At 51.9% G+C, this 25,858-nt stretch overlaps 13 protein-coding genes and 1 non-coding gene across 14 annotated transcripts, besides 9 other annotated features; 7 read left to right on the forward strand and 7 right to left on the reverse strand.

The window, feature by feature from the left end:
* Positions 1–210: 210 nt before the first annotated feature.
* Positions 211–1,088, reverse strand: sidH (enoyl-CoA hydratase/isomerase family protein; the record flags this gene model as incomplete). Its single annotated transcript, XM_001273566.1, has 2 exons — positions 211–797; positions 860–1,088. 2 exons carry the CDS (start codon positions 1,086–1,088, stop codon positions 211–213), a joined length of 816 nt encoding a protein of 271 aa, XP_001273567.1.
* Positions 1,089–1,395: 307 nt separating this feature from the next.
* ACLA_061020 (GNAT family N-acetyltransferase) lies at positions 1,396–2,805 on the forward strand (the record flags this gene model as incomplete). Its single annotated transcript, XM_001273567.1, has 2 exons — positions 1,396–2,376; positions 2,434–2,805. The coding sequence occupies 2 exons, from the start codon at positions 1,396–1,398 to the stop codon at positions 2,803–2,805; spliced, it is 1,353 nt and encodes a 450-aa protein (XP_001273568.1).
* A 1,689-nt stretch (positions 2,806–4,494) lies between these two features.
* Positions 4,495–5,609, forward strand: sidJ (putative siderophore biosynthesis lipase/esterase; the record flags this gene model as incomplete). The annotated part of the gene is made up of 2 exons (XM_001273568.1): positions 4,495–4,548; positions 4,605–5,609. The coding sequence occupies 2 exons, from the start codon at positions 4,495–4,497 to the stop codon at positions 5,607–5,609; spliced, it is 1,059 nt and encodes a 352-aa protein (XP_001273569.1).
* Positions 5,610–6,602: 993 nt separating this feature from the next.
* On the forward strand, positions 6,603–8,203 carry ACLA_061040 (uncharacterized protein; the record flags this gene model as incomplete). The annotated part of the gene is made up of 5 exons (XM_001273569.1): positions 6,603–6,746; positions 6,816–7,033; positions 7,091–7,272; positions 7,326–7,923; positions 7,978–8,203. The coding sequence occupies 5 exons, from the start codon at positions 6,603–6,605 to the stop codon at positions 8,201–8,203; spliced, it is 1,368 nt and encodes a 455-aa protein (XP_001273570.1).
* Positions 8,204–8,681: 478 nt separating this feature from the next.
* ACLA_061050 lies at positions 8,682–8,753 on the reverse strand. Its single transcript has one exon. It is a non-coding gene; the product is annotated as a tRNA-Arg (tRNA).
* Positions 8,754–11,209: 2,456 nt separating this feature from the next.
* Positions 11,210–11,906, forward strand: aspf34 (cell wall protein PhiA; the record flags this gene model as incomplete). Its single annotated transcript, XM_001273570.1, has 2 exons — positions 11,210–11,585; positions 11,650–11,906. The coding sequence occupies 2 exons, from the start codon at positions 11,210–11,212 to the stop codon at positions 11,904–11,906; spliced, it is 633 nt and encodes a 210-aa protein (XP_001273571.1).
* Positions 11,281–11,369: a microsatellite.
* Positions 11,284–11,368: a microsatellite.
* Positions 11,907–12,218: 312 nt separating the features above from the next.
* Positions 12,219–12,829, reverse strand: ACLA_061070 (Rieske (2Fe-2S) protein; the record flags this gene model as incomplete). The annotated part of the gene is made up of 2 exons (XM_001273571.1): positions 12,219–12,527; positions 12,581–12,829. 2 exons carry the CDS (start codon positions 12,827–12,829, stop codon positions 12,219–12,221), a joined length of 558 nt encoding a protein of 185 aa, XP_001273572.1.
* Positions 12,283–12,304: a microsatellite.
* Positions 12,830–13,877: 1,048 nt separating the features above from the next.
* On the reverse strand, positions 13,878–14,428 carry ACLA_061080 (putative RNAse III; the record flags this gene model as incomplete). Its single annotated transcript, XM_001273572.1, has 2 exons — positions 13,878–14,131; positions 14,200–14,428. 2 exons carry the CDS (start codon positions 14,426–14,428, stop codon positions 13,878–13,880), a joined length of 483 nt encoding a protein of 160 aa, XP_001273573.1.
* A 1,043-nt stretch (positions 14,429–15,471) lies between these two features.
* On the forward strand, positions 15,472–16,097 carry ACLA_061090 (uncharacterized protein; the record flags this gene model as incomplete). Its single annotated transcript, XM_001273573.1, has 2 exons — positions 15,472–15,507; positions 15,558–16,097. 2 exons carry the CDS (start codon positions 15,472–15,474, stop codon positions 16,095–16,097), a joined length of 576 nt encoding a protein of 191 aa, XP_001273574.1.
* Positions 15,885–15,909: a microsatellite.
* A 116-nt stretch (positions 16,098–16,213) lies between the features above and the next one.
* ACLA_061100 (tautomerase family protein) lies at positions 16,214–16,636 on the reverse strand (the record flags this gene model as incomplete). The annotated part of the gene is made up of 1 exon (XM_001273574.1): positions 16,214–16,636. One exon carries the CDS (start codon positions 16,634–16,636, stop codon positions 16,214–16,216), a length of 423 nt encoding a protein of 140 aa, XP_001273575.1.
* A 44-nt stretch (positions 16,637–16,680) lies between these two features.
* Positions 16,681–16,732: a microsatellite.
* Positions 16,681–16,733: a microsatellite.
* A 418-nt stretch (positions 16,734–17,151) lies between these two features.
* Positions 17,152–18,220, forward strand: ACLA_061110 (putative 3-beta hydroxysteroid dehydrogenase/isomerase; the record flags this gene model as incomplete). Its single annotated transcript, XM_001273575.1, has 2 exons — positions 17,152–17,572; positions 17,643–18,220. 2 exons carry the CDS (start codon positions 17,152–17,154, stop codon positions 18,218–18,220), a joined length of 999 nt encoding a protein of 332 aa, XP_001273576.1.
* A 57-nt stretch (positions 18,221–18,277) lies between these two features.
* ACLA_061120 (bZIP transcription factor) lies at positions 18,278–19,983 on the reverse strand (the record flags this gene model as incomplete). Its single annotated transcript, XM_001273576.1, has 3 exons — positions 18,278–18,393; positions 18,465–19,590; positions 19,666–19,983. The coding sequence occupies 3 exons, from the start codon at positions 19,981–19,983 to the stop codon at positions 18,278–18,280; spliced, it is 1,560 nt and encodes a 519-aa protein (XP_001273577.1).
* Positions 19,288–19,321: a microsatellite.
* A 1,626-nt stretch (positions 19,984–21,609) lies between the features above and the next one.
* Positions 21,610–21,638: a microsatellite.
* Positions 21,610–21,639: a microsatellite.
* Positions 21,640–21,672: 33 nt separating this feature from the next.
* On the reverse strand, positions 21,673–23,251 carry ACLA_061130 (aldehyde dehydrogenase; the record flags this gene model as incomplete). The annotated part of the gene is made up of 2 exons (XM_001273577.1): positions 21,673–23,157; positions 23,228–23,251. 2 exons carry the CDS (start codon positions 23,249–23,251, stop codon positions 21,673–21,675), a joined length of 1,509 nt encoding a protein of 502 aa, XP_001273578.1.
* A 1,467-nt stretch (positions 23,252–24,718) lies between these two features.
* ACLA_061140 (putative isochorismatase family hydrolase) lies at positions 24,719–25,615 on the forward strand (the record flags this gene model as incomplete). The annotated part of the gene is made up of 4 exons (XM_001273578.1): positions 24,719–24,808; positions 24,878–25,190; positions 25,250–25,469; positions 25,525–25,615. 4 exons carry the CDS (start codon positions 24,719–24,721, stop codon positions 25,613–25,615), a joined length of 714 nt encoding a protein of 237 aa, XP_001273579.1.
* Positions 25,616–25,858: the final 243 nt, after the last annotated feature.

Below are 25,858 nucleotides of genomic sequence, written 5' to 3' on the forward strand. Positions count from 1 at the left end.
AGAGTACAGTTCTAACGGCATATTTGTTTCATATGTCTCTGATGCGCAATTTTGTTTGTTGATACTTGAGTGCGTAAGATTGATTGTGTTCGCGTATCGCTGTCACTAACCAGGTATTGTAATTTCAGTAATTTATCAAACAGTATTGATCAATACCGTAATACTTAGTAAAACATGAATCATCCCGCTGATTGATATGGATGTCGCTCTCTACAGGTTGCTCCTCCTCCACTGTGGCTTTCTCTTCTCCACGAATGCCCTCACTCCCTCATGGAAATTGGCCCCCGCCATGAGCCGGGGATACCACCGGTCCACCAGCGCACTGCTCCCCTCCTCGACACCCGTCATCTCCCATCCGTAATGCAGCCCCTCCATTGTTACGCGAAGACTGTCCGGACTATTCCTGGCAATCGCGCTGGCCAACTCCACCGCCGTATCTACCAACCGACTAGGCTCCACCACGCGATTCACCAGACCCCAGCGCTCCAGCTGGGCAGCAGGAAAAGTCAGGCCACTCAGCGCTATCTCAGCAGCGCGCTGTTTACCAACAATACGGACCAGCCGAGGCAGAGAGCCAGCAACGGCCGCAATGCCCCGTTGCACTTCTGGCAATCCGAAAGTCGCTAGGTCGCTGGCGATAACAATATCGCAGTTGACGACCATCTCGAAGCCGCCTCCGAGGCAGAACCCGTTGACTGCGGCAATGACTGGTTTGCTGCCTCGGCGGCGGGGAAGACCGGCCAATCCGGGGGCGGTCATTTCATTGGTGACGCCGCGTGCATTCAAGTCGTTCCATTCTGCAGAAAGCGTGAGATTATTGTTAAGCGAAGGAATAGGGTGCGAGAGAGAGAGGTATTACCTTTGAGATCTGCTCCGGCACAAAACGATTTCCCTGTGCCGGTGATAATGGCGACCTGGAGAGAAGGCTCGTTGTCGAACCATTCCCAGAGACGTTGGATCTCGTTACTTGTGGCTAGGGAGATGCAATTGCGCTGTTCTGGTCGGTTCAGCGTGAGGAGTAGAGTATGCGGCGTAGGGAATGAGACCAGACACCCTTGAACGGGAGGATACTGCAAGCTAGGTGGCATGTTTGGGGCAATATTTATGGAGAGCGGATAGAGAGTGTGGCTTCAAATGAGGAAGCACTTGCAATGTTTAAGTACCAGACAGGATTAATTATAAAAAGCATAAATATTGCAACTGATCTGGTTCAATTCTCCCCGGCTGTGGTTAATATCTCCATTGCTCCACTCTTCGGCCATTCATCCTCCTTCTTCGGTCAGATCTTTTATTTATCAGCTTGGATCCCTGGGGTTGAGTAAGATTCTTTTTCGTACCAATTTGCTCCCATTGTTGCTGGCAATCACCTCAACTGACCTTCACATTCCTGTCGACATGAGCACATCCATTGAGTCCACTCCTGGGCAGAAGCAGGAGCTGCCCTGGATCAAGCTTCCTCATCCCTATTTGACCACATACAAGATCCATGTCGTTTCTGAGTCTACCCCCCGAGTGCTGCAGCTCCAATTACACGACGCCCAGGTTGGACAATCTCTCCCAGAGCCCTTCCACTCCGACTCCTTGCGCTATACAGACCTGTCCTTCGATCAATCCGCCAAAGATATCCCAGACAACGACAACAGCCCCTGGGCACGCAGCCGCAGAGCACCAGGTACATCATTCCAATGGACGGGACAGGAGCCGCCCACCTTGGCTCAGATCTGGAACGTCATCCACGCCATTTTCGTGACATATCCGCAACGCGAGATGATCCGTCTTGAGTTGGACGGGTCCAGAAGCGACATCGTCCGCGAGGAATGCCTTCGCACCGGCCTGGCAATTCCCTTCCCTTCCCGTCGCATCCCCTTTGGCAACGAAAACACCGCCTCCGACACAAATACTCTGGTTCTGCTGCGGTCTGCTTTCTGGCAAGGCGCCGGCTCGCCAGTTGGCCCTCGGCCCATTTGGGCGGTCGACCAGGGCACCCATGGGCTGCTCCGCGGCTCAGCAAGCCAGTATCCCCCTCTGGCGCAGAACTACGAGTTTTCCATGAAATTCCCCAGCGAGCGCGTCTACACGAGACACCCCATCCGTCCTCAGAAGCCTGCCCCGGGATCGCTGGTCTACAGTCGCTATATCCCGCACCTGGATCAGCATTTCTCGTTGATGGTGGTGGATTGGCAGAACCAAGAGCATCTCGAGCTCTTCCATAAATGGCAGAACGACCCCCGAGTGGCGAAGGGATGGAACGAAACAGGGGACCTTGAGCATCACCGCAAGTATCTGCGTCAGCTGCATGAGGATAAGCATGTTCTGTCTCTTTTTGGACGCTTTGATGATTTCAAGTTTGCATATTTCGAAGTCTACTGGGCTAAGGTTCGTTCTCCTCCACAACCCTCCTCCAGCGCAAGCACATCAACTAATATCCCGCAGGAGGACCACTATGGCGCACACTACGACGCCGGCGATTACGATCGAGGACGGCACTCTCTGAATGGCGAGGCCAGTGTTCGCGGCGCGTACAGAGTGAATGCATGGTGGGCCAGCGTAATCCATTACATCTTCCTGGACGAACCGCGCACGCAATGTGTAGTCGGCGAGCCCAAGGCAACGAGTGCCACGGTTCTCTCCTACGAGAATGCGCACGGGTTGACAGTGCAGAAATACGTGGACCTCGGCCACAAGCGGTCTGTTCATGTGTACTGCAGCCGAGAAAAATGGTTCCAGCTGTGTCCGCTGTTCTGGGATGGACGCGCCAGGCCCCTGGAGAACTCGGATCGGATGGCGTGGGATGCAAAATTATAATGCCGCAGGATTTGTTTGATGAATGTACGGAGTATATGATCTTTACCGGGGATAGATGACCTGGAAGTCGAGCATCCGTACAACTTGTACGACACTAAATCCTTCTGTACTGACTAGTATGACTCCTCATAAGCTGGTTTTATCCGCCAAGATCCTCTTCCTCAGTCTAGAATTCTCACCGGATTCTCTATTATCAATCTAATCAGATAATTCGGAGAACTTGATCCTGGCAACAATTCGCTCACGGAAGCGAAAGAATGAACCCTCTCAGTCACATGGCCAAACCGGGTGCATGTTCCATGGATGCCGTGGAAAAAATTATCTGATCCGAGAAGGAGTGGATATGCACGCCTTGGTCAGTTCGTCTTACCTGTTCGAAACCAAATTTTTCAGTTGATCGTCTCTCCAAGACACCAGTTCCCCGGTTATCAACTGTCAAATCTGTGCCCTATGGACTATCAATGGAGCTGGACATATGTCTTAGAAGTTAGGACTCTTAGATGCGTTTCACTTGGCCTTGCATCATGCGTGGGAACTGGGAGAAAGAAAGAACTGACCAGGTCACCAGATACCGAGTAACTGGGGGAAAAATTCCCCTAATAGTATCAATTAAAATACCAAACTGTGTTTTTCTGCCTTATCAAGACCCACCATGTCAGGTCCGTAAGACGCATCACGCAAGTGCCCGTTTTTCTCCGAATCAAATTGCCTGCGTCCTTGGCTGCCACTGCAACTGTGGTTTTGATGGACGGGCTTGAATTCAATATGCTTGTAAGTGTCTGCAAGATCGTGTTTAATTTGTCTATAGTGCTGAAGTCTACGGTGCTCATGTATTTAATACTGTCATGGAATTTTCCAGCGAAATTCTCAATAGTTTGGTCATCAACGTCAGAATACGAGCGCTTATCAGATCGAGAGCGGGGTGTAGAACGCTCCGTAGGTCCGTAAGGCAGAGCCACGGGTGGTTTTATCAGAGACATCCACTCGAGCTATCTAGCTGCTAGTATGGATCTCAGATGGGGGTCCAAACTCCAAAGCCCAAAGTCATATCAGAGTTCAGAACTTCAGACTACGTCTGTAACTGTTAGTGACTCGGTGTCCGGTGAGAAAATTCTTTCCAGCGCTTAGAATCAGAGTTCAGACTAGCCTGAATCAGGTTCTGCAGCCGAGGAGCAATCTAATCAGATCCGCTGCCATGACACAAAGATATCTAATCAGATCCAGCCGTGTAATTTTGGCTAGCGTTCCTGTTCCTGGACGTCTAAACTACTCTGTAAAGTGTAAACACGTATTGCAATCATTACACACCACCAAATGAATACAGGTATTTCATCTGGATTCCGAGTGTCGATACGGGTAATTCTCCTCTTCCTCCTTTGATCCACGATATTACACAGCTTACGACCATGTGGATATGATTCAAAAGCACCCCTCCATGACACACACGCAACAGCCGATTTCGGAAATATCTCAAGCTGCCCCAGAAATGGAAGGTGGCGGCAAATATTGCCGGTTGATAAGAGGCACTGGTACAGGAGTCTGAGATGACACCATCATCCATGCCAGTTCCAGTCTCCCTCTGTTTCTCCTCACACTCTGAAGAAAATTTTCTGCGAATTGCACTCACACTGAAGAGCTACTCTACGAAGTCTACCCTACTTGAGGAGTTCGAATCCAATCACAGTCAAGATGTATTCGAAATTCTGGCCAAAAGGAGGCCTGCAGGGCATCCTGCACCACTACGTATGTTTTGCGCGCAACGACCACAATGAGATCGCTGATCCTAACCCTCCACACAGACAGAAACCCTCGTCACATTCGAATACACCACAGGCACCATCCGCAAACCAAATAGTGTCCTCTTTGTTGGAGGTCTGGGCGATGGACTCGCCACAACATCCTACATGGCCGATCTCGTGCACGCGCTGCAACCGACCGACTGGTCCATTTTCACACTAAACCTCACATCCTCCTACCAGTCCTGGGGGCTGGGCCACCTGGACCGCGACACAAACGAGATCGCGCGCTGTCTGCAATACATCAAGGAATACAAGACCGAGAAATTCGGCCAGGGCAAGATCGTCCTCATGGGCCACTCCACCGGCAGCCAGTGCGTCGTGCACTACCTCTCCCGGCCGAACCCGCACACCGAAATCCCTTCCTTTGATTCTGACATCGAGCACATCGTACGCCCGCCGCTGGACGGGGCAATCATGCAGGCGCCCGTGTCTGACCGCGAAGCCATCCTCTGGGTCCTCAGCGAGGGGATCGGCGGTAAGACCGGCGCCGAGGTGCGGGAGATCTACGAGAAGGTCGAGGCTATGGCCAAGCAAGCCGTGCGCGACGACAAAACCGGGTCCGACGTGCTGCTGCCATTGTCCATGACTGGGCAGGTCGGCTATCCGGGCAACACTCCGCTGAGCTGTCGGCGGTTCCTGAGTCTGACCAGTCCCGACAGCCCGCAGGCACCGGCTGAGGATGACCTGTTCAGTTCGGATCTGAGTGACGAGCACCTCAAGACGACTTTTGGGATGATCCATCCCCGGGGTCTGCTGCGGGGGAAGCTGATGGTGCTGGAATCCGGTGCAGACCAGTCGGTACCGAGTTGGGTGAATAAGAAGGAGTTGCTGGAGAGGTGGAGAAATGCTGCAAATCACAATGGAAAGGTTGATCTATGGGATCAGGAACACAGCGCCATTATCCCCAATGCTTCCCATGCTCTGAGCAATGATGATCAGGCTGAGCCACGGAAGTTCCTGGTAGAGAAGGTGATGGGCTATCTGCGGACGTTTGAGAAGGCATAGACAGTTAGATATTTTCACATGACAAACCAAGAAATGATTCCAACGACTTACGCTCTTCGCTTGCTATTCATTGCTCACGACGTAGCCTATACGATCTTACTACCTTTTCAGGATATATTCGCCGTCTACTTCAGTAGAGTGCTATGGCCATCATGGACTATGTACCTGCAAGGCACTCAAGGGGAATCTCGACACTTAGACCATCTGCACATGAAGGAGTTAGTTCCTTGCCCTTGCGACGACCACCATCGTCACATTGGCCAGCGAAGATTCCTAAACTCGACAGGGCAAAAAAGATATATATGTCAAAGCAAGCAAAAAAAATCAAAAACATACAACAGCCGGGATTCGCTGGTGGTCACCCACCCAACTACTAACCGGCCGGCGTGTGGCTTAAGTACGGCTGAGCGGACGGGAAGCCCTGTTCTCCACACCCTGTGGTCGTATGTGCTTGAAGTTGCTAAGAGGTGGTTTATATCGTACAGTAACAAGGGTTAAATGGCAGGACGTTGACGTTTTCTGCGATGGATAGCTACAAGTCTGTGATAAGTGAGGATAGATGGTCTTTACAGGGGCGCCTCGAAAATGCAGGTTCAATAGACGTGCTATGTCATTGATGACTCGTCCAGCACCTGAATCACGAGATATCTCTCAAGTCATGAAACCCCCAGTAACTCATCTGTTCGACAAGATCCTCTTAACTACATTCTAACCATGTCTGCTTTCTCGCGCATGGTACTAAGAATCAAAACTCCTTTACCAAATTTGTTCAGAGAGAGCCGTTTGAACTATTCCAATGCGAAACTTTTGTCTCAGATCTCTAATCATCAGATGGCGACTACCTTGGACGACCCAGGCGATTTCTTCAAGTATACAAGCGGGTGATGGGTGTGGAATGAAGATGATCAGCTTCAGGAGAGATATCGGGAATTTGATATACTAGATCTGCAAAAGATTGCTTCAGTGTCTACATCTGCAGGGAGCTGTATCGGAATGGAAAAGCTAGGAGAAGGGTCATACAACAAGTCATTCAAACTCACTATGGCGAATGGAAAAGCAGTCATCGCTCGTATCCCAAATCCAAATGCTGGGCCATCCTTTTGGACAACAGCATCAGAGGTCGCAACAATGGATTTTGTCTGTACTTCAATTTTCAGCTATATCCATTTGGTGTTCTTAACAGGCTGTTAGCTAACTCCACTCTAGTTGAGAAACATACTCCATCTTCCTGTTCCCAAGGTTCTTGCTTGGAATGCTACAGTGGATGCTGCGAATCGTGTACGGGCTGAGTACATAATCATGGAGCATGCAGCGGGTAAGAACCTTGCAGATGAATGGCATGAGATGGAGCTTGAGCTCAAGGCTCGAACCATGAAAGATATCGTGAACATTCAACAAAAACTCTTATCAGTCAGGTTCTCTGGGTTAGTTGAACTATGGCTATGCCGCTCGATCTCGGGTACCCTCTCTGATCCAAGCAGATATGGGTTCCTTTATTACAGAAGGGACGCTCCAGCCAGCTCTCAACCTGCAACAGCTGATGGGGATGGACTATCACCTCAACTCAGAAATCAAATCGCTGAGCAATTCTCCGTTGGCCCCGTGGTGGATACGTCGTTCTGGTATAAGGAACGAGGCCATATGGAAATTGATCGTGGACCTTGTAGGCGTTCATACGCATTTATCCTCATTGGTCTAGACTAATCACCCCGGCAGGGACTTCTACCGTCGATTACATACAGGCTCTCGCCCTTCGGGAAATAGCTTGGATCCAGAGACATGCAACTCCACGCTCTCCCGATGATCCCTTGTTCGTATCACCTAGCCAGAATAATCCTGCTGAGCACATATCACTTCTGCGGCGGTACCTATCTGTGACACCTCATCTGCTTCCTCAAGATGAAGATCTCTTGGGTTCTTTTTTGTGGCATACTGACCTTCGCACACCTAACATTTTCATTGATGACCATGGTAATATCACCAGTATTATCGACTGGCAGAGTACATGGGCTGGACCCTTGCTTCTAGAAGGTCGCCATCCGCATTTCCTCGACTATAATGGTGAAATCATCCTCAAATTACCAGATAATTTCAAACAGCTCGACGAGGAAGCACAAGCTGCGACGAAAGACCAAGTGGTCAGGTCGATAATAGTATATTTGTATGAGCAATATACTGCTAAACGAAACCCAATTCTAAGTAAAGTATTCCAATATCCAAATGGCATGACTATGACGGACCCGATTCGCTTTGCAGGAGATACCTGGGATGGAGACATCCTACCTCTGCGAGAGGCTTTGATCAGAGTACAGAAGTGAGCGAACATGCCATTCCATTGTATATTGCAGCCCACTGACCATTTCTAAAGGAACTGGGATCTCCTGAGCCGCTCGGCGGAATGCCCACTTGACTTCACTCCTGAGGAAATCCGTCGGCACTACGAAGAAGGAGAAGGGTGGAATGAAGTGCAGGATTTCTGGGATGCTATTTCAGGGCTCATGGGGAGGGATGGCTGGACGTCACACGCAACGTATGATCAGGCGCTGTCGATCTACTCCCAGGTGCTGGAGAAGGCATCCTCTTCCAAGCCATGACAGGTAGATATCATAACAGACGTTGAAGGATCCTGCATTCGGTCGCAGGTTCTCAGAAGATTCGGCAGTTGAGGGGGGGGACACTGAGATTATTTGCTCTGATGAGGCCTGGGCCCAGTTTAATATGTGAACCACTAATACTATGTCCTGAATGATGGCTATGTAATTATCAGCTATATCACCCACATTATCACAAATTCACAAAGCATCAGGAGGTGGAAGCAGGCATGGAAACAGCTTGTCCATGGCTTAATAAGAGCACCAACTGAAGAAAGGCAAGGGGAGTTCCCAGGTAATGGTTAAGGGCTACATCAAAATTGGGGAATGACTCGGAGACCAAGGTCGAGAGTGCAATGCATGCTGAAAAGAGACAAAGTACTCTACAACTTAGACAGTGAAGGGCCTAAACTAGACACTTGCTTGACCATAAAGTGGGTCGGTGCGGAAAAGACAAAGTAAAAAAAAGAAAAAGAAGAAATGACCTACGCAGGGCTCGAACCTGCAATCTCTTGATTCGTAGTCAAGCGCCTTACCATTGGGCCAGCAGGCCTTCTTGTTATAATCTTTGCTGCTATTATAAAATATAATGCACTTTTTACTTGATCACCCTGGGAATATGACGGCGAAGATCAATATCATCTTTTTAATGGTCTTTTTGATAATCTCGAGGCTTGATACCGTTTTGGGTGTTGGATAGGTCTTGATGCCTTTAAAGCAAAAGGAAAAAAAGACGTTTGTGGGCTGCTATCGAACCAAAAATCCGGGTTGTCTACTTTGGAGGTTCTGAATATATTTTTACACGAATGGAGTACTATTGACAGAGTGGCAGGTGCAACATACATATCCCATCAATTCTGAAAGGGCATGTTCCATTGCCCGTTTACCGTATGATAGAACAAGGAACACACGACATCATTGATTTGTCTAACAGAGTATAAGAACTGAATTGTGACAATGTGAGGTGTCGAGGCTGCTAACCCCTTGAGCAGTAGTACGCGTATCGAGGAGAAACGAATCAAACACTTCATCTCAACACTCACCCTGACAAGTGACATTGCGAAACATGTCTACCTGTAGACACCTATATAGAGAGAAGGATGATGCTCGATGAAAACAGTTAGTGGATCTCGATATCGTACTCGCGAGGCCTAGTCGGAGAGGGGTTGAAAACATTGGCCATATTCCTCGGCCAGCATGACCGTGTCTGAGCATGAGAAAAGCCATCGAGGCACCGAACAATCTGACATGGGTGGCGTTGAGAACAGGAGACCTTGTCAAGGCAAAGACTTTGCTGGGAGCAGCTTTGAAACATGTCCACTCAAGCACAGCCGGCTAGGATACCCTAGTCTGATCTTGCGCGCATTTATGCATCCTAAAATAAGGATGGAGCGGTGACCAGTGTGCCAGAAGAGGCCATCCAGGGTTGTGTAATCCGCTTCCAGGGTCAACGCATTTCATCAGTACTCAGATCGGTGGGCGAATTGGAAGATCTCGCGTTGGCCGAGAAAATGAATCGCGAGGATTCCATGACCTGGACAAGGCGTCCAAAGATCGCTGACGAGGGGGCTTTTACTGATATCGCTAGACCTAATTTTAATATCGATGGTCATTTGGCGAATTTAGAAAGCCCCCCCCAGACTGGACTGCTAAACCTGGAAGACGGAAGAGATTTGATCGAGAAGGCAGAATGTTTATAACTTGCGATTCTACGTCTGATTATTCTCCCCCAGTTTCAAGTTGATGGCTAAGACAACAGGCACGTGAGATTTCAGTGTCTGGATGAACCCTATGACTCGAGACCACACCTGCTGTGTATCGTTATGAGACTGTGGCTTGACCCTTGGGTATATCATTGGGTATCGAATGGTGAAGAACTACCCTTTTGCCCATCTCGGCATACGTTGATAGACTGGATGGTCGGACACCTCCTGACTATTGAGCTGAATGTCTCACAAATGCCCCATTCTGTACATCATCAAACAGATCGAAGAGTATCTTCAGCTTCCAATACTTCTTTCCGGTTTTCCCGACTGACGTTAATATGAGGTTGAAGGGTCAGTTCTAATTTAGGGCCGCAGATCAGCACATGGTGTGTAGAGACTAGAGCCACTATCTATATTGGCCACAGACTAAGGATGAGGGGTGCTCGGCGTAACTCTGGAGAAACCCCTGATCCATCATGGAGTGGCGCACAAGAAGTGACCCAGTGTAGATATTTTCGAAGAAGTAAGCGACTGAAACAAAAAGTGAATAGGACTACGGAGTACTTCCAGGCTCTTCGACTAGAAGCTATTCTTAGTCCTGGCAATCTGGCATACAGTCTTCGATCTGGGTGCCAACGCATTCCCCGTTGTCGAAACGGAGAGCACTCCGCTTTGGACCTTGTAGACCATGCTCGCTGTTTACCCGGATGATCTTGAGATTCTGATTGGATTTGACTCTCGTGTGGTGGAGAGATTGGGGAGGCATGTGGAGTGAGGGTGTGCTAATGCTTTCTTTGCCGGTTGCCACCATGCAATGAATGCATCGATCAGATCAGAATTGCTTCACCCTTGATGCACTCGAGAGATGAGTACCGGGCCCTACTCTCCCTCATCTGAGGATGTAGGTGTAGTATCCAGTATCCAGTCATTTGGACTGGACAGTTACTTCGTCCCTCAGATGATCAGATCCCTGGACGGAACCCCCATATTTCGAACCAGTGGGTCTACCCTCCTAGCCGTTGCAGTACTATATTTAGCTATTTGCTCTTTGATTGGACAGAATGACAACATCCCCCGTTATGAATTTGATCATCAGTGTCTTAGACAAGAGCTTGGCATAGTTGGCGCAGCCACACTCGTCAATGTCAACCGAGGATGTGAAGACATTGAGGGCTTCGGAAGGTATAAAAGGCAGCAACATATCTTCCGTTTCTACTCATCGACAACCACACTCACTCTTGAATTCTCTTATCACTATAACATTCCACAGCTTCACATTCGCTATCTTCCCATATCCTTCACAATGCAGTTCAAGAACCTCGTCCTCGCCGCTTCTGCCGCAGTCACTGCCTCTGCCCTCCCCGCCGACGTGTGCAGCAACAACAACAACAACAACAACAACAACAACAACAACAACAACAACAACAACAACAACAACAACAACAGCAACAGCAACAGCAACACCTTTGGCCTCGTCGCCATCCACTCCGGCAGTGCCGTGCAGTATGCCGGCTTTAACGCTGCCCTGAGCAGCATCTTCGCCGGCCTTCCTTCCCAGAACGCCAGCTGTGACCGCCCCAAGGAGCAGTCCGCCACCTTCTACATCAAGGACGGCGCTCTCTACCTCTACGCCGCCTCGGCTACTCCCCAGGAGCTCTACGTCGACCGTTCCGGCATGGGTAAGTCGGACTCCGCAGCATGAGTATTAATCACAGAGCTAACGGGCGATTTTATTTTCTCTAGGCCAGGGCAAGATCGGCTACACCACCGGTGCTCAGCCCGCTCCCCGCAACGCCGAGCGCACCGGCTGGGCTATTAAGGACGGCCACCTCCAGTTCGGTGGTAACGACCTGATTGCCTGCCCCAACAGCATCGACGGCGCCTGGAGTATCTGGGCCTCTGCCGGTGTTGCCAATCCCGGTGGTAACCACGACTGCGTTGGCATCGCTGCTCGTGTTGTTGAGACTTCCAACCCCAACGGATGTCTCTACACCCAGTAGATGATCTGTGAGTTGGACTCGTAGTGTGTATATACAATCATTTGACTGAGCGTTGTGTTTTTCTTTTCTTTTTTTTTCGAGAGACAAGAGGTGTTGTATACTAGATCCGTTCTTTAAATATCATAATCATTTCACTTTACCCTTAACTCAACTGTCAAGAGGTATATCAGCAATAGCTCCTGAGATCTGCCCTGCAAATCAGAGAGTAAATATGTACAACGCCATACCTTAGCCCAGCCTAGCCAATCAATAGTTGCCGATCTTAGACTCGATCTATCAAAACACAACTACCTATGTACTCCGTAGTCACCACTAGCCAATCCGCTGTTTCCGCCTCACCCAGACCTCCTTGTCGACAGTCTCGGAAACCTCCTCGGTCGTCGTCGTCGTCGTCGTCGCAGGGTCACGCAGCTGCACCTCCCAGACCTTGAGCTTGTAGCTGCCCCGGTCCGCCTGGCCGGAAAACAGATCAAAGGACCAGTCATGCTTGGAACACGTGATACCCGCACTAAGAACGACGCCAAAGTCTTCAATGTCGAAGAGACTCCCCTTCGACAGCGGGAACGATGAGTGAGGGCATTGCTGGGCGGGGGTCAGCCTGCGTCCAAGCGCACGCGCGCGCTCGTCTTTTCACCAGGGGGGGGGGGAAAGATAAAAAAACACAAAATACTGACATGATCCACAGCATGCACCTTCCCCTTGTATCTGAAGACGAGGACTTGATCCTTCAGATCCCCCGGCAGATCGATGTCTGCCTGGACGGCGCCCGGGGGATCGTGGGCGGTGGTGGGGATCTTGAAGGCTTTGCAGCGGGCGGAGATCCGGCAGTCGTCGTTATCCTGGCCAATGTCGGGGAATGTGGACGCGAGGCCGACGAAGTGCCAGGCTGCCCCTGCCTGAGACGGTGGTCGGAAGGGGTTCATCACTGGGTGAGAAGGAGGGATTTGATTCTCTATCTACACGTTGTTGTTGGGGGAGGGAGGGGAGGATTTATGGCTGTCGATTCCGAGGCCCCACTACTGTCGGGTATCGGCCACGAGGTGATTCCCTCTTTTATATTATCATGTCTATTTCTTTTGGTTAGGGATATAGATCTTCATGGGGATTGTTCAACCCGTGGATATCCCAAACCAGTCAGAAATACTGTGGGCAGCACTAAGCCCAAAGCAAGCACGCGAAACGAGTTTCTTTCTAAAACATCGACAGAGTCACATGATACAGTCACATGATCAGCTGGTGATCCAGCAACATCTCGTAGGCAGCAGGACAGATGCTGGCATGGACAATGCATAGGCAGGGACCTGTCAGGAGATCAGTGGCGTAATGCTGAAATGCCCTATACTGGTTCAATTTATCATCTTTGACGGGGCTCAGCAAATGACTGGTGAAGATTGCCCCTGGTCGAAGCAGCTGCGTCACGACGGCGGTTAGATGAGGCTATGTTGACCATACAGACTTTCTCGTTACTGGGCTAGATGAAGAGGGAGGCATTCTTAGCCAGGCGACTGACGGATTGATTCTCATCAGCTCGAGGGAATCTGACTCAGATGTACTACGACAGTGTTCCAAGCCGAGTATCCTTATTCCATCTATATGAGATTGATTGATACTTATTCTTAGGCTTGTCGGAGCAAAATTTCGAAAAATCCCAACATCGCACATCGAACATTCAACACAACATTCCGTAGAATGTACTTACCTGAAACAGCATATATTGCCTTTCCCAGCTCTCAGACATTCCAGGACTGTCAGGGAATCTCGAGACGCCTCTTGCACAGGACAACGACCCAACGTCAGTAGGCTTGGGGCGTCGCAAACAAACGGCAGGTCCTATGTCCAAGGATATGCGCCGTGCACTAAGACATACCCAAGCCATGGACTGAGAGAGTCAGTGGCCCCGCAAAAGAAGCCCTCGGACAGTCCCACGGTAGCAACCACGACCCAGAGCTGCGAGAATATTACAACCATTGCTCAGTCAGTAGTTTTTCCAACAGGCCAGGCCAAGCCCAGACAAGCCATCGCCGAACGAACGGCCTGGGTATTCAGATTACTATCGAGGTAGACGGCACCGAGGATCGCCTCGACAGCGTTCGCCATGACTCCGTGGGAGACGAGACCCTGCTGAGAAGGATTGGCGAGGATATGCTGTTCGAGTCCAACTTTGAAGCCCTTTGCCGCCAGATTTGGGTTGCTGACCATGGGCGAGACGACGTCGTTGATCTTAGCTGTACTGGAGATTTAGTCACTTTTCAACTAAAGGACAACGATATGAGGTGGAAAAAAAAAAGCTTACCTCTATCTGCTTTGGCGATATAGCCGTCCAGGATGAGAATCAGTCTAAGGACTGCGTCGCCGATCTGCGCGAGGTCCTTGTTGCCGGTGCGCTCTGTGGTGATGGCCAGGGGCACGGAGCCGGGGGCAAGCAGAGCCTCCTTGAGAACGGCGCGGTCAGCGAACTTGTAGCCGATGGTTTCCTCGACGCCGGTTGCTTTCCACTCAAGGACTTGGTGAAAGGTAGACATGGTGTGTGTGTGTGTATAGTGTTTGGGAGCAAGAAACTTGGTAGTTTGTATTAGTGTGATGAGTAGAGGGAGATCGGTCAGATCGGTGGTGAAGAAAACAGTCGGAGGAGGAGAGATTCTAGCAGCTTTATATGCATCGCTGACTACCTTCAACTTCGCAGCAAGAGAACAAAGAACAAGGCACAATGCAAAGACAGCCTCGTCGGGATACCAGGAACAACTGAGAATAAGACACTGCTAGAGATTGGGCAATGCCTTTGAGATACCCTGGCGGTGCCCTTTGTTGCCGCAGTACCACAACAGCTGCGGTAGGTCAAGAGTCAGATAACGGTTTAATACGGTTCAAGGTGTCGATTCGACTGTGAATTGTTATGGTGCCTTTTGTCCAATCCATCCTTGATAATAAAACTCGAGTTAGATATGGTATTTGAAACAGAGGCTGTGTGCTAGGCCAGGCACCAACAGTCACAAAGACATGGGTGAAAGCGGCGGTACTGATGTAATGCTGAGCACATACACCGAGTCTTTATGAGAAGTTATACAAAGCAATAAGAGTGTATAGCTAGTACTGCGACAAATTTATCCTCATATTTGAAAGCGGCAAAACTTACGGGTGTATCAAGCGCCTGACTGGAATTTGCAATATCCTTTCAGCCACAGAGTGGCCCTCCGTTCCCCTCTCTTTCCCCTTCCTGTATAGGTCTGGACGGACTATAGAGTCCAGAGTAGCGACTGTCAGACTGTCTCGGACGTCCAGCCATTTCTTGATCACTTGGTTCTTTATCTTCGCCTCCCTCAGTCTTGACCGTTCTTCCTCCGGCTCCTGAAGGACTGGTCGTTGAATAGTGGATAATGTAATAGGAAGGAAATCAGCAATCATCAGGATTCATATATGTACAAGAATGCAGTATAGGAAGCCAGACTAGACTATATAGCAAGTAATGATTGACAAGGCTGCCTAGACGAGAGAGCCCCGCTTGAGCAACGGATATAAAGCCCCTTTCCTTCCACGCCAACATCGTATAATACGAACGACCAGAAAAATGTCGTGGCCAGTTTATGTCACTGCCACTTCCAAAGTAGCCCCCCCCATCCAGTCTAGCATGCAAAACAGACTAACAGTGCCAAGCAAGCGAAAGATGCATTCCGTGCACTCGAAGACAACGACTATGGAGACGAATCATGGCTCTTACTTCAGAGGCAGATTCTACCAGAACAGAATATCAAGGGGCAGCCGCCGTCGACTGGTTCTCTCGACGGGGATGGAGAGACTCTCTCAGCGGCAAATGACAGCTTTAGCGGCTGCTCGCCGGATGAGATCTACGATTTTCATACTAAGAATGAACGCACCTTGCGGGGCCTGGGCTTGAGGACTGGGCAATGGATGATCATTGACAACAGGGGATATGAGAACGATACATGTCTTGTATGCAAGGGGTGTTTTCCCTACAGAGAGGATGAAGATGAAGATGAAGATGAAGACGACGAAGAGGACGATGAGGAAACGGAAGACAATGAGAAGCCAGATATGCCGTATCGCATGGCTCGCATTGCATTCACCAACGCATGGAACATGTACAATAGTCTAGACTCGGCAATCCTGGGCTTTGAGGACTATATCGACGTGAACGCCGGGATCCAGGACGACGGGGCCTGGAAAGGAGTCTGACGAGGACCCATGAAGCACAGACACCGAAGAAAGGAAAGAAAAGCGCGCACGAAGAATAATCCTATATTCCAACTACCCTCCTATCATCTATCCAATACAAATGGTACCAGGCTTGATCAGAGCTTGACGGCTCTATTCTCCTCCGCCCACACCTTCTCCTCCTCCGAACCCGCTGGCGGCGGCACCAACCCATTGATCTTCCACAGATGCCGCGGCGTTTCCGTGATGAAGTACTCCCAGTCGATGCCCTTGGGCTCGAAAGCGGGCGTCAGCACCGCGTCGACGCGGCTCAGGAATCTCTGCACCTGTTCCTCGGAGGTCATGGTCCGCGCGAGGTGAAAGATGGTCAGGGCGACGAAGTTGGGGTGGGGCTCGCCACCGATGAAGGCGGTTGAAGGAGGCATCTCCACATAATGGACCTGCACGTAGAACGCGGGTAGACCAACGCGGGTATAGATCTTGGTGATTTCGGAGGCGAGGGTGGCTTTCTCCTCTGGAGTGAGGGTGTTGGGGCTGTGTTGGATGAGCCAGCGGGGCATCTTGGTGGATATTGTGTGATTTGTCTGAGTGGATCTTGATGGAGTGATGATGATGATGATGATGATGATGATGATGATGATGATGATGATGATGATGGGGTAGGACTATAGTCTATCAGATTACACGAAAGATTAAGCTTCTTTTATACTGTTCGATCGGGATGGAGATGCCCCGATCATGACCGTGCTGATGGTGATGGTGCTGTTCAGTTCTTCATGTGAACGCTGACAGCCCAATCGGACGGAATACTAATCATTTATGCATAATTTAGACCAGTGACTATATCACTAATCATGAAATTAAAGAGGCTCAACGCGGATCAATCTAGATTCTAGATAAACGCCTGCCCAGCATGATCAGTAAACAATAAATAGGTTCCCCCGGATGACACCACCCTCTCTCCTCGGCGGCCACCAGAACCACTATTTAAAGAGACCACGTCCCTCCGTGGAGATGCTCCCATTCTAGAAGTTTATATAGCGATCCAATTAACCTCGAGTCTCTACTATACAAAATGTCTTCCGGCCTCATCTTCATTACCGGCGCTACCGGCTTCATCGGTAGTGCCGTCGCCCTCGAAGCCCTCAAGGCAGGATACCGGCTGCGGATCAGTGTGCGCAAGGAGTCCCAGGTCCCCCAACTCAAGAAGCTTTTTGCACAGTACGAAGATAAGATCGAATTCGTCGTCGTCCCCGAGATCACGCAGGAGTCGTCGTTCGCAGGCAAGTTGGACGGCGTCGACTATGTCCTCCACCTGGCCTCGCCTCTTCCCCACGGGGTCGACAAGGAGACCTACTTCGGACCAGCGGTGGATGGAACCACGGCGGTCCTGAAGGAAGCGGCCAAGGTCAAGAGCATCAAGAGAGTCGTGATCACTTCGTCGATTGCGGCGCTGATTCCGATCACGGGGGCTCCAGACGGCGGCGTCATTCGAGGTAGATCTTCCCTCCACCTGTTTCCTCCCCAGCTTTTGAGGGAAGACGGAAGGAGGCTGACCATGCATAGAGAACAATGGCTGGGACCTCAGCGTCGACGCCAGCGCCGATTTCACCGGGCCCAGCCCCGCCGCCACCGCGTTCAAACTCTACCACGCGTCCAAGCTGCTCGCCAACAACGCCAGCTGGGACTTCAAGAAGACCGAAAACCCACACTTCTCGCTCGTGACGCTGCACCCGGCCTTCGTATACGGACACAACCACACCCAGACGAGGGCGGAGGATATCGGCGGCACAAACGGCATGCTCTTCGGCACGATCATGACCGGCACGCCGAGCGGCAACATCACGGCGGTCCACGTCCAGGACGTGGCCGAGGCCCAGATCAAGGCGCTGAACGACGCGGTCCCGGACGGCTCGCGGTTCCTGCTGGCGGGGCCCAAGGCCTCGTGGAGCGATGTGGCGCGGATCGTGAAGAGAGACTACCCCAGCCTCGGGGCGAAGATTGCGGAGGGCATCCCCGGCGCGTCGTATGCCTTGGACACCAGCGAGGCGGAGAAGGTGCTCGGGATGAAGTGGAGGTCGCTGGACCAGATGGTCAAGGATGTGGTGGAGCAGCAGGTGGGACTGCGCAAGGCCAACATTTGAGTAAAGCTTAAGAAAACATAACCAATAGCCATGAGTCATGATGATAAATGATAAAATCTACAATGGAAACTGCGGAGTGACAACCGGCCACGCATGCTGTAACAGAAAGCTTTCCACGTCCCGTTTGCGGAACCCGGCTGCTCGGCCGAGGCAAATCCCGCGCACGGACAGCCCTATAGATTGCGACAAAGTCAGCGTGAGTGTTTTTCTGTATGCTGTGGGGGATCAAATGGATCTAGCTTACAGTCAATCAACTGGCTTTCATCGACAGCCAAGATAGGACTTTGCGAGAGGAATCGCTGGGCGTTGGGACGGCTCGTGGACTCCAACACCGAGCTGACGATACTCAACCGCGTCGCTTTCATTACCTCCAACGGGCCCCCGGGAATGACTTCCGGCACCGTATCGCGGCTCCCCAGAATCACGCCATGTTCTTCGAGGAAGCCTTCCAAATCCTCCGAGTCGAACCAGACTTCTTCGAAATCCCTCGCGGTGAACGCGTTCTCGTAGAGCGCCTCGATCTGCTCCCCGGCGGGCAGCGGACTGAGGAGATGCGGCGTCGCGGCGAGAGGCAGTTTCCGCGGGTAATGCAGGCCCGCGCCGCCCAGATTCAGCATGGGGATGTGGAACTGGTCGAACGCCTCGGGGGCGCCGAACGAGCTCAGGACGGTGCCGAAGAACGAGACGACCTGGGCGCGGCTCATGCGGCTGAACAAGTATCCGAACGCGCGGGTCAGGCGGGCGTCGGCAATATTGGGATTGATGAGGTACTGGTATGCGCGCTCGGAGCAGGCCCAGTGCAGTCGCTCTGCGAAGAATGGGCTCTGGGGCCCGTACAGATGCGACATGAGCGGGCCGAGGTTGTTCTGGTAGACGGAGGGGAAGGTGATGTGGGGAGGGGAGCCATCGAAGATCTGCAATGCGTCGTTGCGAGGCGGGGAGGTGCCTGTGTCGGCGTTGGCCAGGGGGCTGGGTTCGGACGGGTCATTCGACCGCGCTGTTGATGACTCGGGGGAAGCCATCATCGAGGCCGTTGCTGGCGGCGACGGCCTCTCATACAAGCGGGTAGCAGCAGCAGTCGCAGCAGCAGCAGCCGCAGCATCACTATTATCATCCTCCTCCCCGACTGGGTTCACCCGATTCGAAAGCTCGACATATTTCGCCGTCGCCTCTTGCAGGGACTGCGCGATGCCCGGAGATGAAGCCAGCATGCTCGACTGCATCAGCGTGTCGCTGAACGCGATGAAAGTTTCCGTCATGGTCTCGATCACCGATTCCAATTCCTGGATCCGGTTCTTCATCTGGGACATGGTTGCTTCTTGGCGGGAGCGATATGCGCGCTGCGCCAGACGGATCTGCGTTCGACGTTTCTGATTCCTTGTTGAGCAAGGACATCCAGATGCGATTGTTTTTCTTTTCTTTTCTTTTTATCATGAGTCACTCACCTCGGTAGGGGTCGCAACATTCGTATCTTTTTGAGGACGGCCTCTTTTCTTAGGAAGTCCATCGCTCGTCTTCTTCGCGCGGGTACTAACATTCTTCCTCCGAGGGCGACCCGATTTGTCTGGTTGCTGGCCGTCGACCATGGCGCCGAAGGTAGGATAGGAGGAAGCGGATAAGATGATCGGTGTCGTGCAACTGGGACTTGGACTTGAGAAGTTAGAGGAAGAGCCCTGATCGTAGAGATCTTTGCCAGTCGCGGTGTGGTGTGGTATCCCTAAGAGCTCTAGTCCCGACATATACCAGCCAGACTGCTCAGCCATTCTCAGTCACTTAAGGGGAGGGGAAGGAAGAAGATAGACAGCTTTGTTGCGGGGAATCGACAGTTAAACCAAGCTGGGATCATGGGCGGTTCTTATTCGATCGCGCTAAGATAGGGGACAAGCCGGTCAGTCAGACAGACAGACCCAGGCCCACTGGGATTTTGTTGCCGCTGGATCGTCTCATTATTGTTAATGAATGGAAGAATCAGGAGCCTTCATTAAACTCATTCGGTAGTTAGTTAGCATTGGTACTGGCAAGACTAAGCCCTAAGCAGAGGCTCGATCCCACGGATCCAGGCCGAAGGAATGAATGGTGGTTCCATCCGGTCTGTCGGTGTCTGAAATCCTGAATAATCAGAAGAGTTAGACGAGCTGACGAGGTCGGTCGCTATCTTAAGAATCCCCGAGGCAAAAAATAAGATTGGTTTAATGTCTCTCGCTTGGGTTGTGACAGGCTGACAGCAGAAGCCGATACTCTCCGGGGGGGGGCATCACGGCATCACCACTCTTTCTTTCTTCAGCCGGGGATCCTCGTGGTCTGGGACTGCGTGGAACTTGTTCACTAATCACTAATTCTGAATCGGCAGCACGAAAGTACTAGTAGACTGTTCACTAATCCAAAATTCTAGCCGAACCTTAATGAGGGGAGTGCAATTCGCTTGTTGCTGAATAAGCGGTCGACGGTCTCTATCAGTGCCGCTATGGTCACTATAGGCTATAGTCGATGGTCTATCTATACCATCTACGGAGTATGGTGACATGGTCCCTGGAGGTATGCCTCGCTAGACCAGCGGTTTCTATACTAAAAGACCATCACGGTCTCTGGTACTTTCCTCATCCGGTCTCGGATGGAGTCAGTTTCGAGTCTCGACCCTGCATAGTCCCCCCAGCAGCATGTCTGATGCCTGCGCCGATCCCATCGCCACGCGATTTGATGACCGCCAGGGTACTGGTAGATCAGAATAACTAACCCCTAGCTGCAGCGTCCCAGAAGGCAGAAGAATGGTCTAACCGAATCTGATGGCGATAAGATGTCTTTTCTTCATCATTTGGCCTGGTCTTTGCAGTGGGGGCAAGACAGACAGTATTACCCGACATGCAACATCGGGGCTGTCTCCTGGTCCGACAAGCAATCTTGATTCTCTCGATATAAAAAAAAACAAAAGAGTTTCAAGACTCAGACGAAGAGGCCAATGACCAGGCAGGATGCTGGACAATCCTTCCCGGCCGAATTAGTAGACTGTAGGATTTGCCAGCGGTGGTTCCAGTAAGATATTGCTGCTTGACTGAAAGGGGAAGTTGAACGCACAGCTCGCCACCACGGATTGATTGCGCAGATTTGGGGGCCGTAGCAGAAAGGGGCTAGGAGGACTGAGAGCTGCGCTGTACTCTCGCTGTCTTATGTAGATCACTTGGGACTCAGGCGGTGTTCCTGTAGTGCTAGTACGCCTCCTAGAACGATTCCGAACGGAGTATGATTGCGATCTTACCGGAAGAGATGGACCCATGGGAAGTCCTTGGCGGACACGAACATTAGCCTATTCGCGGTAATGCATCAAAGTCTAAGGGATGGTGCTCTTCACGCTGGGCACTCGTTTGATATGGAATAAGACCAAGTCCATTCTCGAAGAGAAGAGAAGAGAAGAGAAGAGAAGATTTCATTCACATAATCCATGTAGATCGAACAAACTAGCCGTATCGTGCATTCTCAATCTCATCGTCAAACCACACCGGTTGCACCCCGTAGTTGATCACTGTGCTCTTGACCTTGGTGTAGCTCTCGTACGCCTCCATACCATTCTCCTTGCCCATCCCGCTCTCCTTGAAACCACCCCAGGGGGAGGACGGGTCGTTCAAATGATGTCCATTGACCCAGACAATGCCCGCCTCGATCTTCGCCGTCACCCGATGAGCCTGGTTGAAGTCGTTGGTCCAGACCGACGCCCCCAGCGCAAAGGACGTGCCATTCGCAACGCGGATGATCTCCTCTTCCGACTCACACTTGATCAGAGCAATGACCGGCCCGAACACCTCATTGCAGGCCAGGTCCGAGTCGGCGCGGGTTTCGATGATGGTCGGTTCAAAGAAGAAGCCCTTTCCGGCGGCATTGGCGGTCGGCTTGCCGCCGCAGAGCACTTTGCCTCCCTCCTGCACGGCCCGTGCGACAAAGCCGGCGCATCTTTCCACAGCGACGCGAGAGATGACGGATCCGATCTGCGTTCGCTCGTCGGTGGGATCGCCGACGCGCAGAGCTTGGACCCGTTTCTGTAACCGCTCCTTGAACGACTCGTACAGGTCCGCATGCACGAGCAGCCGACTCCCCGTCACGCAGGTCTGGCCGCTGGCAATAAAACTGGCAAACAGCGCAGCCTTGACCGCCATGTGCACATCCAGACTCGGGAAGAAGCAGACGGGCGCTTTGCCCCCCAGTTCGGCAATGATGGGGATCATATTGGCCGCGGCGACGGGCGCGATGGCCTTGTAGGTCGCCAGCCCGCCCGTCAGATCAATCTGCGAGAGCCTCGGACTCTCACACAGAGCCTTGCCGGTCTCGTAGCCAAACCCACTCACAATCTGCAGCACTCCGTCCGGCAAGCCAGCCTCCTGGAACAGCGCGCCGAGCCGCAGCACCGACAACGGCGCCAGCTCCGACGCCTTGACAATCACCACGTTCCCGCCCGCCAGCGCGGCGGCAATCTTCTTCGTCGCGATCAGCAGCGGATGATTGTACGGCGTGATCTGCGCGACCACGCCCAGCGGCAGCCGGGTCAGCGTATTCACCACGGGACCCTTGAAGGGGGTGACGCGGCCCTCGTGGACGCGCGCCAGCGAGGCAAAGTACTCGAGCCATTCCGGGACGCGGGCCAGCTGGGCGCGCATCTCGCGGATGGGCCGGCCGGTCTGGCGGGTCTCGAGCTCGACGAACTCGGGGATGCGCGCGCGCAGGAGCGTGGCGGCTTTGGAGAGCACGGCGAAGCGCTCGGATGCGTCGGCGCGGGACCAGGGCCCGGTGTGGAAGGTTTGCCATGAGTCTGTGAGGATGGATTCGAGGGTCTCTGGGGGTGTTGCGTCGATGGTCGCGATGGGGGCTTCCGTTGCGGGGTTGAGGACGGTGATCCGGTTGGGGGTGGGAGGGGTTGGGGCTCCGTTGACCCAGTTTGGTACGTGCGGGATCTCTGCCATTGTAGTAGAGAGTGTGTATTATATAGATAAATAGAAAGATAGATACTACCTAGGTATGGACAGGCGTAATAGCGTCGACTCTCATGTTGGCCAGTGTCAGCCTTTAAGTCCGACTTAGGGCTACCCCGCCCCCCGATAAGAACATCACCGCATATCAGACAACTATCGACTATCAGATACCATCAGCATGCACAGATAAGCATATCTGAGCCCCCTATCTACGCAGGATCAGGCGTATTAGGGTTATTAAGCAGTGCCGGTCGAATCGGTGGAAGGATTTGGGGGCTTTTTTCTTGTCTTTTGTGAAGACTCATGTCCACCCTGGGGCAGTGCAGGCAGGTTCCGTTGGATCGAGTGATGTACATGTCTGCAGACTTGAACTGGTCACTCTTCAGGCTGCACAGCAGAAGAGTTCATCATCCGCACTTTCCCAGAGGATCATTGGAAGACTGTCTGAAAATAAGTGGGATCTGTTCATCTGGTTAACAAGTGATGAGAACCAAAGGAAGACCGACCTGCATGGCCAACCCTGGTCGATGCATGAGAGCATGGGATTCTATCCTCCCAGCAAACCATCAGACTGGATGCATTGAGAACAGTACGGAGTAAAGTCCGTCTGCGAAGAAACGGAAGAAGAGAGGAAAGAGGACTCCTAGTAGTGAGCTCAAGCTGTCTGTCGAAACTCTCAACTCCCCAGTCCATCCCGTCTGTCACCCATCAAAGTCACGTGAGCCCCCCAAGATGGCGACTATTCCTAAAAGAGGATGGACCCAAGACAGGAAGCTATCTGATTGGTGGAAGCCCTTGCCAAGACATGTCGGTCCCTTACTAAATGCTTACTGAGCTGAGTCATCGTTGCTAACCCCATCACTCTCCCATCACTAACAGAGTCAAAATACGGGCGCCTTCTGCAGTTCTACTGTAGTAGTTTCTTTCTACCCTCTAGCTCCAGCTGATCAACCACTTTGTCATGCAACCTGACTCCTGAGCTTAGTTAGCGTGAAGAACTTGACAGGCATTAAATCCTGCCCGTGAGCTCTTCTGGGGCTCTGCCGTCTTAGCATAGCATTACAACGGCTTTAGTCACCCATGTTCATCGGGAGCTAGAATCTCCTCCACGGAGTCCTTGCATGAATTTTGGCTTCGACAGCGGCTTTAAGCGATATTGGTCTGAGACATGCAGAATGTGGTGGTAGTATGCTCTCCTTGGGGTTGACAGCCATTCGTTCTTGGCCGTGGACAAGAGGCATGGCAGTCCTCAAGCGTCCTGCAGACCGAGTTGTTGGGTACATCCACGGGGCATCTGCCATGTCCACATGGGCTCTTAGCAAAGATTCTGTCATGATTTATCAACAAATAGGAGCTGCAATGCGGGCAGGGGTGCTCTCACACGAACATTGACTGTCGATATAGAGAAGTCGGGGTATAAAAAGGTGGCCGTTTCCTGCTCCAACTGACTTTTCTCTCCAGCACAGAACAAGCCAGCTCCAGGTCGATTCCAAAGCTTCAAACCCATCTTCTCTCCTCAATCCCAAAGAACAAACCGTTCAAGATGCGTTTCAGCACTGCCCTCTCCACCATCGCCGTTCTGGCCACTTCCACCTGTGTTCAGGCCTGGAACCGACTGGACAAGGACAACGCGGTAAGTCCAACTGTCGATCGGATCCAAAAAAAAAAAAAGCTCAATGGATCGCTAACGAACCACATCCAGGCTGTTCTCGTCATCGACTACCAGGTCGGTCTCGCTCAGCTGGTGCGCGACTACGGAACCAATGACTTCCGCAACAACATGCTCGGCCACGCCGCCCTGGGCCCTCTGTTCAACATCCCCTCGGTCCTGACCACCTCCTCCGACCAGGGCCCCAACGGCCTCATCATCAAGGAGGTCGCCGCCATGCACCCCAACGTGACCATCGTCCGCCGCCAGGGTGAGGTCAATGCCTGGGACAACCCCGACTTCCGCGCTGCCGTCCGCGCCACCGGCAAGAAGCAGTTGATTCTCGGTGGTATCGTCACCGAAGTTTGTGAGTAGCCTGCATATCCATCAGACCTTGTACGATGGAACGAGAAACTGATGAACCAGGCACCGCCTTCCTGGCTCTCTCCCTCATTGACGAGGGTTATGAGGTCTTCGCCAACACCGAGGCTAGCGGTACCTTCGACCCTAAGCTGGCTGCCGATGCCAACCGCCGCATGGAGAAGGCCGGTGTCACCCTCATGGGTACCTTTGGCGTTGTCACCGATCTGATGCGCGACTGGAGAGCCACTCCCGGTCTTCCTGAGGTCCTCCCCTACCTTGACCAGTAAGTTACCTCGTCACTATCATTTTTTTTTGGAATTCAAAACTAACATGCATAGGTACCAATACGCCTACGGCCTCGTTGCCCGTCACCATGCTGGTGCCATTGAGAACGGTACTCTCGCCCCCGTCGAGTCCACTCTCATCTAAGCGACGGTGGTCTGCCTGACTGCGCATCCGCAATGGTGTAAGCACTCGACGAGCTCCAGAAATCGAGGATAGGACCTCGGAAACACGGAGGATATTGTTTAGAACTATCTAGTGGTCGTTAGTTTGACTAGTGAAATAGGAAGAATTTTCCTGGAAAGTCGTCTCCATGCCTATATTGAGTAGTTCAAATCCACCGACAGTGTGATATCAATGAAGTTCATTAGGCTTCAAACATAATGCAAT

The sequence above is a fragment of the Aspergillus clavatus genome, genomic scaffold (genome assembly GCF_000002715.2).
Source record: "Aspergillus clavatus NRRL 1 1099423829796 genomic scaffold, whole genome shotgun sequence".
NCBI lineage: Eukaryota > Fungi > Ascomycota > Eurotiomycetes > Eurotiales > Aspergillaceae > Aspergillus > Aspergillus clavatus.